The sequence below is a fragment of the Lytechinus pictus genome, unplaced genomic scaffold, assembly GCF_037042905.1.
Source record: "Lytechinus pictus isolate F3 Inbred unplaced genomic scaffold, Lp3.0 scaffold_61, whole genome shotgun sequence".
Classification (NCBI taxonomy): Eukaryota; Metazoa; Echinodermata; class Echinoidea; order Temnopleuroida; family Toxopneustidae; genus Lytechinus; species Lytechinus pictus.
In genome coordinates, this window is record NW_026974181.1 from 14,628 (window position 1) to 33,735 (window position 19,108).

Genomic DNA, 19,108 nt, shown 5'->3' on the forward strand with positions numbered 1-19,108 from the left:
AGGTAACTCAGATTGAGTCAGAAATAATGGATTGGAAAACAGAAGACATGGCTTCAGGGAGTCACAGTAGGCTGGATACATAAACATAAATAAAACATTGTGATCAACAACAAATATACACTTGTAAATACATTACAATACAAATTACAATACAGTGTAGATTTCTTGTCCTTGATAACCCCCAAATTTTTTCATATTTTTCACCCTGCAACGTCCTGCAAGATTAATGAAAATCCATTTTACCATTTTAAAATTTTGTTCAGTGCACCATCATTATATTAAAAAAACTTATATCACACACACACACAATTATTTGTATAAAGGAACAATTTTGTTGGTCCCTCGGACTTCTTTATAACCAGAGTGCACTTTACTCCCCCTCCTACTTCTCTTTCTTCTCAGTCTTCTTTTTATTCCCATTATTATGTCATCTTATTCTTCTCCCTGTTCTTCTACTTCTCAATTTCTTCCCTTTCTCCTTATTGTTCATCTCCCTTCTCACTTCTTCCTTTTCTCTTCTCAGTCTTCCCCTTATTTTATCTTCTCTTTCTCTTCTTCTACATCCTCCCCTCAATTTTCTCTTTTTAGTTTCATTTTTACCCCCTTATGTCCTCCATCTTCTTTTTTCTTCTTCTACTTCTCCTCCTCCTTCCTTCTTGCTTTTCTTCTTCAGCACTTTTTTCCTCCCTGATTGTTACGTTAGTGTAGAATAATTCACAAAGAAAGGGAGAAGCAAATAAATAGTGATATTATGAAATTGTAGCACCTCGCTATGCTTTATAAAGAATACCACAGACTTCAGGAAAATCCTCCAAAGGCAAAGCTAAATCGAGAGTAGCCTTTCCTCCTTTTTCTTCTTTATTCCTTTTCTCCTTTCTTTCTCCTTTTTTCCTTGCTTCTTTCTTTCTGTCTGTCTTTTTTTTTCTTTCTCTTTTCTCCCTCTTTCCCTTCCTTCCTCCCCCCTCTCTCTTTTTTTAGGGGGAGCCCCCCCCCCCGCTTCCGCCGCCTATGGCTCTAAGATTTAAGATGTGGAATGTGATTATGTTAAAACAGTAGTCAAAATTTGCTTGTTATCTTAAAACAGTGGTCGAGAACGTTTTATTTAAGGCACTTACCAGCTTAAAATAAAACGAAACTCGAATTTCAATTTCATTTTATTTTTCCAGTACGTTTGTCCCATTGAAGACACCGTTAGAAAAAAAATCGCACCGAAAAAAAAAAAAAATCGCCAAAAATAAAAAACGCGTGTGATTACCAACCCGACGCGAGTGATTACGAACGCGAGTGAATATAATAAGCCCTTCGAAGTGGGTTGGGCAAGGAAACAACTTAAAACAGGTACAAGATATCATCAAATCAATTGTACTAGCTAAATTCCACGTGTTCTTCATGATTAAGGTCTACTTTTATTCGCATAACTCTTTCAAAGTACTGCGGAAATCATTTTTAACTAACTTTTCTAAGGTAAGTGGTGCTCACTCAAGCGGAAATGTTTTTTCGACAGTTATATCGTCATTTGCTTAAATGGATCTGTACAAATGTTAAAATGTGGAAAAATCTTCAGGATATTACAAATATATAATTTTACAGGATTTTTTCTAAATGTACACTTTTTTTATACGCACTGTATAATTCAAATTCAAAAGTTTATCGACAATTCTGACAATGAAGGTTCATCATCAAAACAAAGAAACATAAGGAAAAAATTAATATAACATAAGCATAACATAGTACCAACGAAGGGAAAAATATCGATCTTGGATAAAGTGTTAGATGCGAGATACATATCAATGCACAAATATACACACACATACATAATATACCTAAACATAATTGTGATGTATGAACTGAAGACTAATGACGCAATCTTCATGAGCAGCCTTGTACGCATGCGCGAGAGAGAGCAAGATGGCGTAACATTAAATGGCAGACACTACTCTACATCGCTGTGCTATTATCTCATTATTATGTATCCCTTTAAGAACCACAACACAAGAACATAACAATTTGGCGACGAGGATGCAGGGATAAACATGAGAGTATAGATTGGACTTGATTTCCAGTAAGTGACATGCATTGCGGATAGCTTTTGGAAATTAGCCGCGGATATTGTCATTGATACACTGCAGTGCAAGCAAGCATAGTGTGATCGGTCAATCGCAGCCTAGCCGTAATTTGGATGACGGATGAATGTGGCTTGTTGAAATGAACGCTTTGCAGAAGCCTCACACCGCTCATGCCAGCCTATATTGAGACCGAGTTATCTAGTGTCTACAGCCCATAGCATAGGCATAACGTTGACAATTGCTGTAAATTATGCCTAGCCCTAGATGTTACTTGTTAGATTCTACATTTGACTATTGACATAGTCATAGCAAATTGGAGCCAACTTCAAGCCAGAAGTCTCCAAAGCAGCCCAGCCCAGGCCCAGCAGCAATTAGCAACAGCCAACAGAGCCCAAGGACCAAGCCGAGGACCCAGCCGAGACCTCTTTTGCCAGTTTCAGCCCAGAAGAAAGTGTTGCATTCATTAGTCAAGTCCAGCCAAGCAAGTTTTAAGTCTGCAAGCCAGGACAAAGTTGTCATGCCAAGAAGACTCAATACAAATTCAAGCCAAGCTGCATAATTAATGAATGAAACAGAAACAAAACGTCAAAGACTTTAAGACTTTTTGATGGACTTATAATGAATAATAATAAACACAGCATTTATTCATTATGAACTGTAGCTTAATCTAAGACTAAAGGTAAGATTAAGACAAATTAGTCCAGGTCCAAAATACATTATAGTTGTATTTGCAACGTGTTGGACTAAACTAAAGAATTAGTCGAAACATAGATCTGGTCTAATGTAACAAAGTACCGTACATGCCCTGGTGAGTTGTTACACTGGTTCAATTAGGTAGTATTTAGATTTAGGTCATTAAAATAGCAATTATAGATCTAGGTCTAGAACCAACAGGACCAAGTCCAAGACTGAATTGAGATCTGATGCTACAGTAAATAACTATAAACTTAAGCTGAGTTTATGCCGTAGTCAAATAGCAAATTGGTCCAGTCAACTGGTCTAAGACTATGCAAGTAGGACCAGGCCTATGAAATTTAGGACCAACAAGAAGGTCCAGGTTTAAAAAAAACAGGACTAGGTCTAATCAGTTGTAGGACTATAACTTAGGCCCAAAGTGTTGATCGATTATAGTCTAAGACTTAGCAATTAGGACCAGGACCCAGTGCCTATATTTGCTATTCAATTGAATAACTGCAGCCCCACGACACGGGAGTAGTCCCACATATACCAGTTGTGTGTAGTGAGATAGTATTGTCAATCGTTGGACTATCTATGTTGTTCTAGCTCATTTGTTTCAAGTATACATTAATGCTTTGTAGGCATTTTGTACTAAAAAAAAATAAGCTTTGCTTACGCGCAATTGCAAGATCAAAATCATATTTCATGATCAATAAGTCTTGATATACTTAGTGTTACAGCTACCTATTGTGTAGTCACAATCAAGTTAACAGCTGAATTTTGTACAACATATGAAACAAAATTATGGCGAGCCAACATATAGGTAGTGTGCCCAAACTGAGTGATGGGTACAGTTTTGACGAATGGCTTGAACTTCTAGAAGCATGGTTTGATGCTAACAATATACAAGAAGATGGGAAAAGAAGGGCGATATTTCTGACCAATCTTGGTAGCAAGAGCTATCACATTCTCAGAGCTCTCTTGCAGCCGAGCAAACCAATAGATCAAACATACACAGTATGCAAAAACACGCTTACGTCACACTTCGTACCAAAGCCTACCGAAATTGTTCAGCGCTATAGGTTTTACACTTGTGTGCAACAGCAAGATGAATCCATACCGCAATTTGTGGCAAATTTGCGCCAATTAAGCGAAGGCTGTAATTTCAAAGAATTAGATAACATGATTAGGGACCGCTTAGTAGTGGGTTGCCGGGATATCGCAATTCAACGCAAGCTGTTAAGTGAGTCATCCCTAACCTTACAACATGCACTTCAGACCGCCACAGCTATGGAGGTAGCAGACAGAGATGTTGAAAAGCTCAAGGTATTGAGTAAAGGGACCGAGTCACCTACAGTTCAGAAGATGCAGGGCAGAAGCCAGCGTAAACCATTTGTGTCCTCATCGCGTAAAAATACACATCAAAGACAGAAGCAGGAAGTGCAGGAAAAGCCAAGCCAAAAGAAACAGGAAAAACCTGCCTCAAGATGTTGGAGATGTGGTTCAGGTGATCATGGCCAGTCAGCATGTAGATTTAAGGATGATAAATGCTATCAGTGTTCTCAAGTGGGTCACACCCGCAGCCAGTGTGAGAAGATCAAGCAATACAGATCTAGAAAGAAATCTGCAAACCACTTGAATGGTGAGGAAGGTGCAGAACTGACAGAAAACATGCCTAGTGGAGAACTCAGACACCTTAGGGGTGGAATGGTAAACAAGATGGCAAAGTACAGTGAACCGTTCCAGACTAGCCTTAGCCTAAATGGGATCCAAGTCAACTTAGAAATAGACACAGGAAGCCCCTGGACGATGATGTCGCAGCAGGATTTCCATAAACTGGGACATCGAGCTGATGTGAAGCAAACAAATGTTTCCTTGAAAACATACACAGAGTCATCAGTACCAATCATTGGTGAGGCAATGGTAGAAGTCAAGTTTGATGCCAGCCAACCACCAAAGAAGTTGACACTTCTTGTAGTTGAGAAAGGTGTTGCGTTACTGGGCCGAGACTGGATGCAAGCCGCACCAGAAGGAATCTACAGATTCCTACAGAATCGCCTCAACCTTCAAACACATGTTTCCAACAATCCAGAAACCGTGCATAAGATACAAGCTACCTTACAAGACATGTTAGTGAAGCACAAGCAAGTGTTTGACTGTTCAAAAGTTGGTAAACTTGAAGGCTACCAGGCAAAGGTGCATCCTCAAGATGATGGAGATAAAGCCAGGTTCTACAAAGCTGCACCAGTCCCATATGCAATGCGCCAGAAAATTGACGAAGCCATTGATGAGCTACAGGACCAAGGCGTGATTGAGCCGGTGAAGTTTGCTGATTACGCATGTCCTATCGTAGTGGTGAAGAAACCAAATGGTAAAGTCCGCATCTGTGGCAACTATAAGTTGACAGCAAATAAAGTTCTAAGGGTGGAACGGTACCCAATTCCGTCGCTCCAGGATATGCTCCAGGACTTAGGTGGAGGTCAACAGTTCAGCAAGCTTGACCTTTCACATGCATACCACCAGATAGAACTTGATGAACAAGCAAGGAAGTACACCACAGTAAATACACACAGAGGACTTTTTCAGTACACTAGGTTACCCTTTGGTATAGCCACAGCCCCTGCGCTCTTCCAAAGAGCAATGGAGTCACTCTTAGCTGACATACCAATGTGTCGCCCGTACCTAGATGATATTATAGTTAGCGGGAAGACAGATGAAGAACACATTGCCAACTTGCAAGCTGTACTGCATTGCTTAGAGAGTAATGGACTTCGACTGAAAAGGGAAAAGTGTGAGTTCATGATGGACTCGGTGGAGTTCCTTGGCCACAAGCTGGATCAACATGGAGTTAGCCCACTCCCAGACAAGATAGAAGCCATAAAGAAGACTCCAAGACCACAGAACCAGAGTCAACTGCAGGCATACCTAGGACTTCTGGGCTACTATCGGAAGTTTATACCAAATTTGACCAAAGAGATCGCCCCACTATTAACACTGTTGAAGGCAGAATATGCTTCAGTTCCAAAGAAGCCGGGAGACCGGAACAAAGCAGATCCAAACCTGAAGTGGGGAGGAGACCAAGAAAGAGCCTTCCAGAAGTCAAAGGAACTGGTTCAGAGTGACACAGTGTTGACACACTATGACCCCAGTAAGCCTTTGTTGTTGCAATGTGATGCAAGCCCCTATGGTCTAGGTGTAGTCCTCAGCCATGTAGGAACAGACGGTCTAGAGCAGCCCATTTCTTTTGCATCACGCACGCTCACCAGAAGTGAAGCAAATTACGCCCAATATGAAAAAGAAGGACTCTCTGTCATTTTCGGTGTAAAGAAATTTCACAAGTACCTGTACGGAAGACGATTTACAATCGTCACAGACCACAAGCCGCTGTTAGGCATATTCGGTGACACCAAACCTGCAAGCCCCATGGCCTCTGCAAGGTTAGCCAGGTGGCACATGATCCTCTCAGCCTACGAATATGACATCATATACAAGGAAGGTAAACAGCACCAGAATGCAGACGCGCTATCACGCCTACCCTTGGCAGATGATCAAACAGTGTGGTCGCATCAGAGTCTTGCAGAGCTGGATGAGCAGCCTCCAGTTCAAATCAATATGCTGGATATTGACACAAGGCCAGTTGAAGCCGATGAAGTCAGAAGAATCACCAAAAGGGATCCTGTTCTCGCAAGAGTAACAGCCTATGTGATGAATGGATGGCCAAACCCCAAGAACGTTCCACCAGAGCTCAAAGCCTTTGCGCAGAAGAAGGAGGAACTCTCGATTGAGGATGACATCATATTATGGGGGCATAGAGTGGTCATTCCAGACAACAAGCAGATGAGACAAAGAATCCTTGATGAACTTCATGGGACTCATCCAGGCATAGTCAAGATGAAAGCACTTGCACGATCCTTTGTATGGTGGCCAGGCATCGACAAAATGTTGGAAGAGAAGGTGAAGACCTGTACAACTTGTCAGGAGCACCAGCGAAGCCCACCACCTGCCCCTATCCACCCATGGGAGTTCCCAGAACGTCCCTGGAGTAGGATCCACATCGATTACGCCTACATCGATAACCAGAACGTGCTGATTGTTGTTGACGCATACACCAAGTGGATTGAAGCTATTAGAGTAGCACACGCCACTGCAGCTGCTACAGTCACTGCCATGCGACGCCTTTTTGCAACGTATGGTATTCCAGAAACAGTCGTAAGTGACAACGGCACCCAGTTTGTCTCTGAAGACTTTTCGAACTTCCTGTTCAACAACAATGTAGAACATGTGCAAACAGCCCCAAAACACCCTTCCAGCAATGGCCTTGCGGAAAGGGCTGTGCAAACCTTGAAAAGTGGAGTTAAGAAAACCAGTGGAACATCATTGGAGATGCGCATCCAAGTATTCCTAATGACCTATCGGATAACTCCACAAGGAACTACCATGAAAACACCAAGTGAACTAATGTTCAAAAGGAGGATCAGAAGTAGAATGGATCATGTCCGTCCGAACCTGCACAAGTCGGTTCAGAAGCAGCAATCTGCAATGAAACAGGCGGCAGACAAGCGCTCAAAGATGAGACAGTTCAAGTTGAATGATACTGTTCTGGTGAAGAACTTTGCAGCCGGACCAACTTGGCTCAGAGGAATAGTAACCGAAAAACTCAATGAAGTCATGTACGTGATAGAGTTACAGGATGGTAGAGAGGTACGCCGCCATGTAGATCACATTAGACTTTACACTATATCGCATGGAAATGATCATGACAAGGAAGAAATGCCTGATCAGAACACCAATCTACAACCAGAGATTCTGATTCAACAGACGCAGTATCCAAGCCAGACAACAGAAAATCCCAATATGGCACCTAGTACTAGCGAATCCTTAATTTCAAACACTGAACAGAGTATCGCTGATACTACAGCCATGTCACAGCAGGTCCAAACAGAGTCACTAAGTGATTCTGATGGAGCTGTCATGCCAAACATGCCAAATTCTAAAGTTATGTCAGAAAGACGAATGTCCAACCGGAAGTCAAAGACACCCTCAAAGTTAAGAGATTTCATTGTATATCATTAAAGCTATACACGATAGCAGCTAAAAAAAAAAAAAATAAATAAATAAAAAAGGAAAAAAGCTGTTAACCTGATTGTAAATAGTTGTTGGACATACAGTTAGGAGAAACACTTATAGCCACGTTAGAAGGCTTCTAGTTGGTATTGATACTAATTTGTAAAGAAAAGGAAAGAGGTATGTTATAAATTGGTAATTCAATTTGATAGTTGAATGATAAAAAAAAAAAAAAAAAAAATAGAGGGTGGAGAGAAGAATGAAGTTCTATAGGTAGAGAAAAAGTGTTACCTTTAAATTTGATATGGAGGAAAATAATGACAATCACAAGTGTTGTAATCTTGAAAGTTTGTTTATTGGAGAAATATGAAAAGCACATAACTCGCATTCATATAGTAAACTAGTCTGAGATTTAGATTTTAGCCGTTATATGAGTCGTGAAAATTGTATTTGGAGTCATTCACGAGATATTATTCATTGATGCAAACACATTTATGCAAACTTATTGATAAGGTTTAGTATATGATACAGTCTTAAGGATTACATTATTATTATATCCTGATTCATGTGATAAGAGTCACACAGTTTATGCTAGTGAACAATTAACAGATAACCCAATGAAGTAAAATGCCACCTGTAGCTATTTCTTTATAAAGTGAGATTTAGGATGAAGTATATTCAAAGAGGTTAGTTTGAAATAGCCATGTATGTTTAATTGATTATGGTTAATTGTTGAGTATAAGCAAAGTATTATGGCGAAGTTTAGCCTAGCATGCCTAGTTTAGTATTACTGTTATCTGGTTACAAGTTATACAGTGTTACTTGTTGTATCTATTGTTATACATGGGTAGTGAATGTATTACATTAGCCAGTTGAAATGAAGCAGGATATGCTCCCAATTAAAAGGGGAGGAATGTGATGTATGAACTGAAGACTAATGACGCAATCTTCATGAGCAGCCTTGTACGCATGCGCGAGAGAGAGCAAGATGGCGTAACATTAAATGGCAGACACTACTCTACATCGCTGTGCTATTATCTCATTATTATGTATCCCTTTAAGAACCACAACACAAGAACATAACAATAATACACACATACCTATACAAATACATAAACATATATATTATATTTTTATATATATTATCTATATAATGCTAATTCCTCTTGGGGGTCAGTGGGCTCATATCATTCAAATTCCTCGGGGGGGGGGGGGTGGGCTCTTATAATTCTAATTCTCGGGGGGGGGGGCTCCCTACATAATTCTAATTTCTTGGGGGAGGGGGCTCCCTATACAATTCGAATTCCTCGGGGGGGGGGGGTGGGCTCTTATAATTCTAATTCTCGGGGGGGGGGGCTCCCTACATAATTATAATTTCTTTGGGGAGGGGGCTCCCTGTACAATTCGAATTCCTCGGGGGGGGGTGGGCTCTTATAATTCTTATTCTCGGGGAGGGGGGCTATATAATTCTAATTTCTCGGGGGGGGGGGCTCCCTATATAATTATAATTTCTTGGGCGAGGGGGCTCCCTATACAATTCGAATTCCTCGGGGGGGGGGGGGTGGGCTCTCTTATTCTCGGGGAGGGGGCTATATAATTCTAATTCCTCGGGGGGGGGGGGGCTCCCTATATAATTCTAATTTCTTGGGCGAGGGGGCTCCCTATACAATTTGAATTCCTCGGGGGTGGGCCTTTATAATTCTAATTCTCCGGGGGTGGGGGGCTATATAATTCTAATTTCTCGGGGGGGGGGGGCTCCCTATATAATTCTAATTCCTCTCGGGGGTGGTGGGCTCCCTATATAATTCAATTTCTCGGGGGAGGGGGCTCCCTATACAATTCGAATTCCTCGGGGGGCTCCCTATATAATTCTAATTCCTCAAGGGGGCTCCCTATATAATTCTAATTCCTCTCGGGAGTGGTGGGCTCCTATATATAATTCTAATTCATCTGACCGTCAGCCTTGTTGATTTTTCTCTTCCACGTTTTCGTCAGATTATGGTGGTGAAGCCCTCTATGACATGGGTATGTACATGGTCTATATGACCACACTGATCTTCACTGGAGTTGCACCGATATCATCTATAACAAGAGGGGTCCTCAATGATGACGGTAAACATATAAATCCATTGTTCTTCGAAAGATAAGGGACGTGTATGAGTGGATGAGGTCTTCCAACTTAGACTCATACTACTTTAATATAACTTATAAAGAGAGTCTATGTTGGAAGATGTTATTTTGAAGCATTTCACTTGAGGATATCAATAATAATGCATATACTATATTTATAAGCATATTAATGTTATTAAGACCCCATGGGAAAACAGTATAGTATTTTGTTAATACCGCTGAAATGGTAATGATTCGTACGATTTGTTAAATTCAAACATGTATATGTTATTCTTTTTTAGGAAGCTAGATAGAAAGAAATATATAAATGAACAAAAAGTGAACCAGAAGACCTTTTTATCTAAAATGTTGATGAACAGATGATAAATCGGGTAGATTTTGTATAAATCATATGGATATTTTATTTACTTTGATTGATTGGCCGACATGGCCTTTTATCTGCATCCAAGATAAAATCATACATTTAACAGGATAAAACAATATTTACAAAATATTATAAAGAGGCAAGGGATAAAAAAGCAAAATACAATTTTAGAGATAACAATTACAACAATTGAAAGCACAACATACAAATACTGGATGCAGGGGACCAGCAAAGGCCGAAGGCCTATCAAGGCTAGTCCCCGGACACGACATAACAATAAACAAAGTATACACTAATACAAAAAATTTCAACAATAAAGGATAACGAAACTCTTAAAACTAAGTGATTATAAAATCAAGAAGAAACGGATCAATAAAGTTTGATAGGAAAAAAAAGAATAGATTAAGATTTAAATTTATCTATTTCCGTTAAACAAAATAAACAAATACAATTGAAGTATTATTCAAAATAATATAGAATGTTCAATAAGAAAGGTATATTAATAAGAAAGGTATGAAAATTTTGGTGCTTATGTCTTTACTGCTATGTAGGTCATCCCTCTAGCAATTAGAAAATATATGTGATATTATACACACAAGTTCCACATTACGTGCATATTTCAGCGTTATTGCAAGATCAGGTTTTCAATTTTTATGAGAGGACGTGAAATATAGTTTTCATGACAGAAATAATTGTTCTATCGTTAGCATGAACAAAAGGTGATGTTTAGGTGTAGGGATTGTATGACATTGCACATTTTCATTACCAATGTGAGGATCTCAATATTATTGTTTTTGTGTTCTCAGCATTAAAAAAAGCTCATTTATTTACTTATTGCTGGTCTAATTTTACTCAACCTTCATTGATCTTATTCTTTGATTTTGCTACTTTCACAACTTGTTCCAAATGTTTAATTCTCCTTTAATGATCGTTATTCATTTTCCCCTTTAGGAGTAGATGAGATGTACACAACTGTGATGACGTTTCGTAACAACACTATGGCAACGCTTTCATGTACAATCACAGCAGACTATCCAAATGAAGTCTTTATCAGCGGCACGAAAGGACATCTCAAGGTATTACTAACCAACGAACATAGAGGACAGCATCACACAGCAATACTGCTAAGGGCTCACAATACAGACCCCCATTCACTCACGTGTTATATCATAGCTCATTAAAAAAAAACATAAAAATCAAGCTCGATAGATTTTGCTTTAATTCACTGACATTAGTCACAATTGACAGTACATTAAGATTTGATATGTTAATCAGGTACTTGCCCAGCTCAATCAAAAGTTAAATGGTATACTTGCCCAGCTCAATCAAAAGTTAAATGGCCTGAAATAAGACTAACCATAATTTCGGCCAGTTCATTGCCAGAAAAACCAGAACTGCATTGTGGGTAATAATAATTAAAATGAAATACAAAAATGCAGTCTAGCCTCTCCAAACGCCTTAATTATGAAAGAGTATGAACATAGCATTATCTTTATCGTTTTTCTTTTGATACACAAACATTTGATCTATTTTCAATGAATTATTTTAATCAATATAGTCATGTGATCTTTACTTACGACTGTCCGACATGCTTTGCGCGCAGATGAATTACTCTCATGTGCCCCTATATAAGTGTTGCTGCCTTCACAATCGTTAGTACTATAACTTGAAATCGTCAAATCCGATTTGACGATATGCCTATATTGTCACTCGGAAGATGTAATCATGATCGTTCCGAATTCGCGAACATGAATGATCAAAATATATAACAATGATCATCAACAATGGACATTGATTGATTGATTGATTCATTTATTTCCACACTTCATAAAAAGAACAATACAGAGTAAAGATGGTATTACAAAATACAGTACAATATATTCCAATGCATAAAGAAACATACAGTACACAAAACAATAAACCAAAATCTGAACAATGCTTAAATCAGACACGAAGAGAAACAGTATGCTTATACAATGTTGTAGATTGATTAAACCGAGTGAAAATGATTGGGAAGAAAATAACAAAGAAGTGGATTAATATTATGGAACATTTTCATAATCCAATCATACCAAAAAAAATTGTTTCTCAAAATTCATCAAAATTTCATCAAACGTTCATATACAGATGCCTACAAGAAAAAAGATGTAAAAGTTTTGTTGAGATTAGTTGTCTTTGATGACCCCTCTTCTCACATCATAATGTTCTGCATGGCTACGTATAATACCGTATTACAGAACACGTACTCTTCTGTGGGATCAACTATTTCTACCAAACTTTGTATCTTTAGAAATTAAGAATTTAAGTTTGCTTTAATAAGGACTTTGCAAAGTTTAAGGCAGCGTATGAATTCTGAAGAACGAATGCGCGCGTTCGGTGATACAAAAGGTCGGTTAACCACTAGTGATGAATAAAGGAATGCTAAAGAGAATACATTCTGCAAACATCACTTCAGCCATGACAATACGAGATTTGGAAGAGAGAAAGAGAGAGAGAGAGAAAAAAAAAAACCTCGAAGGGGGGGGGGGTGTTACCCGTGAAAGATTTTTCTACCCGATAATGGTTTTCTTTAAATGATTCAAGAAAATCATTTTCAATGAAGCATTATACTTTCATTCGTCAGTTTCATGTAGGGGCGGATCCAAGATTTTCGTGGGGGGGGGTACATTTTCCCGAGGAAAATTAGACAAGGAAAAAAGTTTTCACCCATATTCAAGGTCATTTCGTGCACGAAAAAAAGGTCCTCGCTATCAAACAATAGGTGGGGCACATTACTGTGTTATATCAGTAAATACATTACAAATTTGGATTGTGCCTCTCAGGCGCGGGGGGGGGGGGCCGGGCCGTGATTTCATGGTTTAATTTGCACGCAAAGGCATCTTGTATCGAGGAAGGAAAGATATGATGATGTTCAAAAAGAGATTTCTTTGAACTGATTAAAGGAATTAGTGAAAATAGACGAAAATAATTGTAAATAATAGAAAATTGTACTGGGTAATTAGACTCCGGCTGTCTATAGGGGAATTTTTTTCTCAAGAAAATTGAAAAAGAGTATTTTATAGATAATCAAAGAGATAACGAAAGATAACAATAAGTAATTGAACGATATAAAGGATTATTCGTAATAATTTGATTCAAAATCCATCATTCTTTTCGTCATCATAGATTCCGGGTCATTTCTGGGCTCCCACTGAGCTGATATGGACCACTGGAGAACTCATCGAAACGTTTCAATATCCTACACCAGAATCTACGGCGGAATATTCTTATGGACCTCTTTGGTCTGGTATGTTATACGAAGCAGATGCAGTGAAGCAAGCTATCGATGAAGGTATTCAATAATGAGGTGGAGGTGCCGTGGTCGAGTTGGTGGAGGTGCCGTGGCCGAGTGGTCTAAGGCGCCTGCATCACTATACAGTACGTAAAAAGTCCGGGATTCGATCCCCGGCCGCGGCACCTATGTCTGTGAGGCATTTAATATGCAAGCTCTATTTTCTTGCTTTCAAATAAATGGAAATGCTATAGGCATTATTTGTAACTTGGTGTGGACTTGTTTAAAATAATAATAATAAAATAATTTGCCGGAAATATCACTTTGGGTATAGGTCAAAGTCACTCTCACTTTAAAAAGCTTGGTAGTAATTATTAAAATATTTTGTCCTTCCTATCCACTGTAAAAAATGAAGTGCTAATTTATTTGATTTATTTTATTTTATTTCCACATTTCTAAACAAAAAACAAAGAATATACAAGTATAACATTTTTTTTTCAATATTACATAATAAGCAAATATTTTTTAAACATAATGAATAATGCACATAAATCATTATAAAATATCAACTGTACTGTGAAATTATATATCTATATACATTTTCTTTAATTACTGAACATATATATAGAAATGTGGGAGACCTCCATCTTAAGCTTGGAGCTTGAAAGCGATGGAGGCCTCGAAAGGAAAGGGGATAGAAAACCAGACTGTATAGTGCAATAAAAGAGACTATCTTTTATTGCACAAAATAATAGGAATATATCAAAAGTGGATAGAGAAGAGAAATTTGATTGAGATAAGATTAATAACGTTGATAAAAGTGAAAGTGCAAGTGCAGGTGTGCGAGTGTGCATGTGCAAGGGGGGGGATTATCAGTTGTTTGGGTACACAGAAAGATTTTAGAAATTATAGCTTGACAGCGTATTTTTTTTTCAGAACAGCTTTGAATGAATAAAGTGATGTGCATAGCTTAATGTCATGTGATAAATCATTCCACAAATCCGCACCGTAATGTCTAATTGATTTGTGTGTTATTATTAGTTTTGGATTTGTTAAATGAAAGTTTGTGGAGTTTCGTGTTGGATAAGAATGGATGGTGTTGTTCAGGGTGAACATATTTTGAAAGGAAGGGGGAAGTAATCCCTTTTTGTATTTGAACATGAATATAGCAGCATGAAATGTATTTATATCTGAAATTTTTAATGTTTTTAATTTAAAAAATATAGGATTGGATCTAGCAAGATATTGTGATCCTGTGCAAATACGGACTGCTCTTTTTTGTAATAAGAAAATCGGATTAAGTTTCGTTTTACCACAATTACCCCAAACTATATTACAATATGATATGTGAGGAAGCACCAAAACATTATAAAGTAAAAAGAGAGTTTTTTCAGGTAATATGTATTTTAATTTGGAAATTATTCCAACACCTTTGGACACGGAAGTTGTGACTTGGCTTAAATGATTATTCCAGGATAAATTTTCATCAATAGTTACCCCTAGAAACTTTGAATGTTGTTTTTGCTGTAGAGATACGTTATCAATATTTATCGTTATTGTATTGTTAACAGCATGTGTATTGTAATGCTTAAAGTGCATAAAATGTGTTTTGTTTATATTTAAGGATAATTTGTTGCATTTGAACCAAGTAGATACTTTACATAATTCAACATTAAAAGTAGATATTACAGTTTCTAGTTCTGTGTGAGCATAAAAGATATTAGTATCATCTGCAAAGAGGATAAACGATAATAAGGCCGAAGTATTTGATATATCATTGACATATAATAGGAAGAGGAGCGGCCCCAAAATTGACCCCTGAGGCACACCGCATTCGATAGTTTTAAAGGTTGAATCTATTCCATTAAATGTAACATATTGTTGTCTGTTTGATAAATAATTTTCTAACCATCTGTGTGCATTTCCACGTATTCCGTATAAATGTAGTTTGTGAAGTAATATTTTGTGATTAAGTGTATCAAAAGCTTTGCTTAGGTCCAAAAATATTCCAATAACATGTTCTTTATCAGCCATCGCTTTAGTAATTTTGTCGTAAATATTTACTAGCGCTAAATCTGTAGAGTGATTTTTCCTAAAACCATATTGATTTTGATTCAATAAATTATGCAAGTTTAAAAAATTGTACAATCGTGTGTATATTATTTTTTCTAAGATTTTGGATATACTACAAAGTATAGAAATTGGGCGGTAATTACTTATTTCATGAGGATAATTTTTTTTGTAGATCGGGGTAACTTTTGCAATTTTGAGTAGGTTCGGACAAACACCTGATGATATCGATTGATTAAAAATATAAGTTAAAGGATCAACAATAGCATGAATAATTTCTTTAAGCATAGATGTACTTATCCTATCATGTCCTTGTGACTTACTAGAGTTTAAGGATTTCGTAATGTTAATGAGTTCAGTGGGGTTGGTAGGATTGAGAAAAATAGAATTTTCGAATGGCGTTGAAATAAAATCAGTAAAATGTGCATTGTTGCAACTACCTATCTTATTTGCTAGTTGGGGGCCGATGTTACTAAAAAAAGAATTGAATTGTGAAGCATAAGTGGAATTATCTGCGATTTTATCACCGTTTAAAGTTAGTCCATCTTTAGGTAATTCAGTTGTCTTTTTTCCGATAATCTCATTTATAACCCGCCATGTCGCCTTTGAATTAGCGCTAACTTTAGTTAATTTGTCTGAGTAATACATCTTGCGAGATAATCTTATTAAATTTGTAAGTTTGTTCCGATATTTCCTATATTTTTGCACGTTTATGGGTGATGGTTTCTTTAAATGTAATTTGTAAAGACTGTTTCGAGTATGTATTGATTTTAGAATCCCTTTTGTGATCCACGGGTTTTTGGCCTCCCGGGAATTTTGACGCTTCCTCACAAGTGGAACATTTTTATCGTAATAAAATTGTAATTTATTGTTAAATTTCTCATAAGCAATATGCACATTATTTTCATTGTAAATATCACTCCAATTTTCTTCAAAAAGGTCCCGTTTGAAAGATTCAATTTTTCTGGGAGTTTCTAATCTATAGCGGGGAGGTATTGTTGATTTATTTTTAGATGAATTGGTTTCGGATATCGTGAATATTGGCAAATGGTCTGATACTTCTGAATAAAGTAAACCGCCGATGATTGTTTCATTATGAATATTAGAAAAAATGTTATCTATTAAAGTCGCAGAAGCTGCAGTTATTCTTGTGGGTTTATTTATATGTGAGGAAAAAGCATAAGAATTAGTTAATTGAAGAAATCTTTCGGTATTAGAATTATTTATATTCAGAAAATTTGTATTAAAATCACCCATGAAATAAATATGTTTATTCTCTGTAGAAAGTTTATCAAGACATTGCTCCAGATTTTGATAAAATATGTCAAATTCAACATTGGGAGGTTTGTATATTAAGCCAATAATAATATTTTTGCTCTTAGGTATGTCAATCTCAATAAACAATGTTTCAGTTCGCTCAAATATTATGTCATTTCGAGTACGGAATTTCAAATTGTCGGAAACGTAAAAGGCAACACCACCCCCTCTCCTTCCTACACGGTCAGCTCTAATCAAAGAATAATTTGGTAAGTTAAATAATGGAGGAGAACTTTTATTGAACCAGGTTTCACTGACACCAATAACTGAAAATTGAACTGAATTGATGGCACAAAGCAAGTGTTGAAGATATTCAAAATTTTTGCTGAGGCTTCTTGAGTTGATATGTAAAATGCTAAAGCTGTTTGTTTTCGAAAATGAGTTATTAAATTCTGCTACTGTGTAATATTTATTTTCATTATTGAATTCATCTGTGTTGTTGATCATGTTGAGGGATGTGTGTTGGGAGTGAGTGCATGTGCGTGTGTGTGCAGTCAAGTGGATACAGAGACGGAGGTATCAGGATCGTCACTGAGAGATATACTATAAAGTACAAAAGGCTCTGTTGGCCAATGCACCGCCTTGGAAGTATCTACCTGCAGTGAAAAATAGTAAACTAAAGAAAAGGAAGAGAGTGAAAGGAGAATGGGCAATGTCGTTAATTAAGAGAGAGCTGATTTTGGAGCGAGAAAAGAAGCGTCTTTAAAGAAGAAACACAATGAGTGTTTGTGGACTTATAAGTATTGTAAGAATGCCGGATGGTCTACGGCAGTTCAATCCCCTTTCCTGGATCTCAGAAATTTGTAAGGACATCTCCCTAAAGGTTATCGACATGTATTTAAAAAATGCGTTTAAATGACAGGTTTATGACAAGGATTATCAAGATAACAAATTAGAGAATGGCACTGAAATTGCAACACAAACGACCTGTTGTTCTTCTCTGACGATTTTCATGAGTGCATGACAAAAAGAAAAAGCATTTGAAGGGTTTGAAGCATTTAAATTGATCTTATACAAGTAATTGACAACACGTTGCATTATAATAATTGAATGCAACTAGGATTTTAAAGATAAATTCCAGTTTTGGTAACGATCTAAAAATGACTTTTTACAGAATCTAATATAATGACCACCTAAGTGTCTGTTTGTATGAATAAAAAATATGTGCCAAAGGATTCTGGAAGAAATTGTGTGATTGCTGAGAAATAAGCAAAATAAGCGCGGATTCGGTCACTTCCGTCGGGTCTTTATTTTAGCAATAATAATACACTGTCCCACGTGTGCCTATCTGTGTTGGTGATCTTCAGTGTGAACATTTTTCAGCGTAGATTTCAAGATTTCACAAAGTTCAGTTTATGTAACTGTACCAGATCTAGATCCTCGATGATATACTGACAATTAAGCCTTGTTTTACAGACTTTCTCATGAAATCAGTGTTTACTGCAAATACTGGAATTTCTCTTTAACACAAAGTCATCATCTACAAGAGTGCACTGATGAGAATGCTGGTGTTGCACAGCGCGAAAGAATTCTGAATAAGTTAAAGAGAGCGATACAAAACATTGTTTGTAAGAAATTTAACAAAGTATCGCTGGCCATTATACTTCATTCCGAAAAAGAAAGATATTATAGGCATTTCAATGTTTGAACAAAAAAATGGTAACATGCATTCAATGGTGCACTATTGAAGATGTTTACAAATTATCACCATTAAGGAGGTCTCAATTGTGAAAAGGTTACACTGAGCAAGACAGAGAAGAACTAATTGTTAGGGATTGGACAGTTTTCAGTTTTCTACAATTCAATTTCCATTCTGAATCTTCACACATAAGAGAACAGATGGCATTTGCTAGTATAATAATATGAACTATTTGCTTAACAACTTTTGTTTATTACAAAAGAAAACATTGTGAAGACTCGGTTGAAAACATAAATGAAACAAGTCCCCATTCTGATCCAGAATTCTGGTCATTGCATGAATTTCTGGAGGATTATTCTGAACAGTACAAAAGTGAAAACAGATAAATAATTGCTTCGAATTCAGAATTTGGGGGTCAATGAAACAACACGGTGCTTATTTAAAAAGTCCTTTATGTTTTGAAAACCAGATGGAATCTGCTTTAAAAATCATTTGCAGTTACAATCTTC

The 19,108-nt window shown here is 37.2% G+C and overlaps 1 protein-coding gene across 1 annotated transcript; it reads left to right on the plus strand.

Annotated features, from left to right (window-relative positions):
- Positions 1-3,548: 3,548 nt before the first annotated feature.
- On the plus strand, positions 3,549-13,644 carry LOC129269310 (uncharacterized protein K02A2.6-like). The gene is made up of 4 exons (XM_064115459.1): positions 3,549-7,695; positions 9,804-9,920; positions 11,254-11,378; positions 13,468-13,644. Exons 1-4 carry the CDS (start codon positions 3,549-3,551, stop codon positions 13,642-13,644), a joined length of 4,566 nt encoding a protein of 1,521 aa, XP_063971529.1.
- The last annotated feature ends 5,464 nt before the right edge of the window (positions 13,645-19,108 follow it).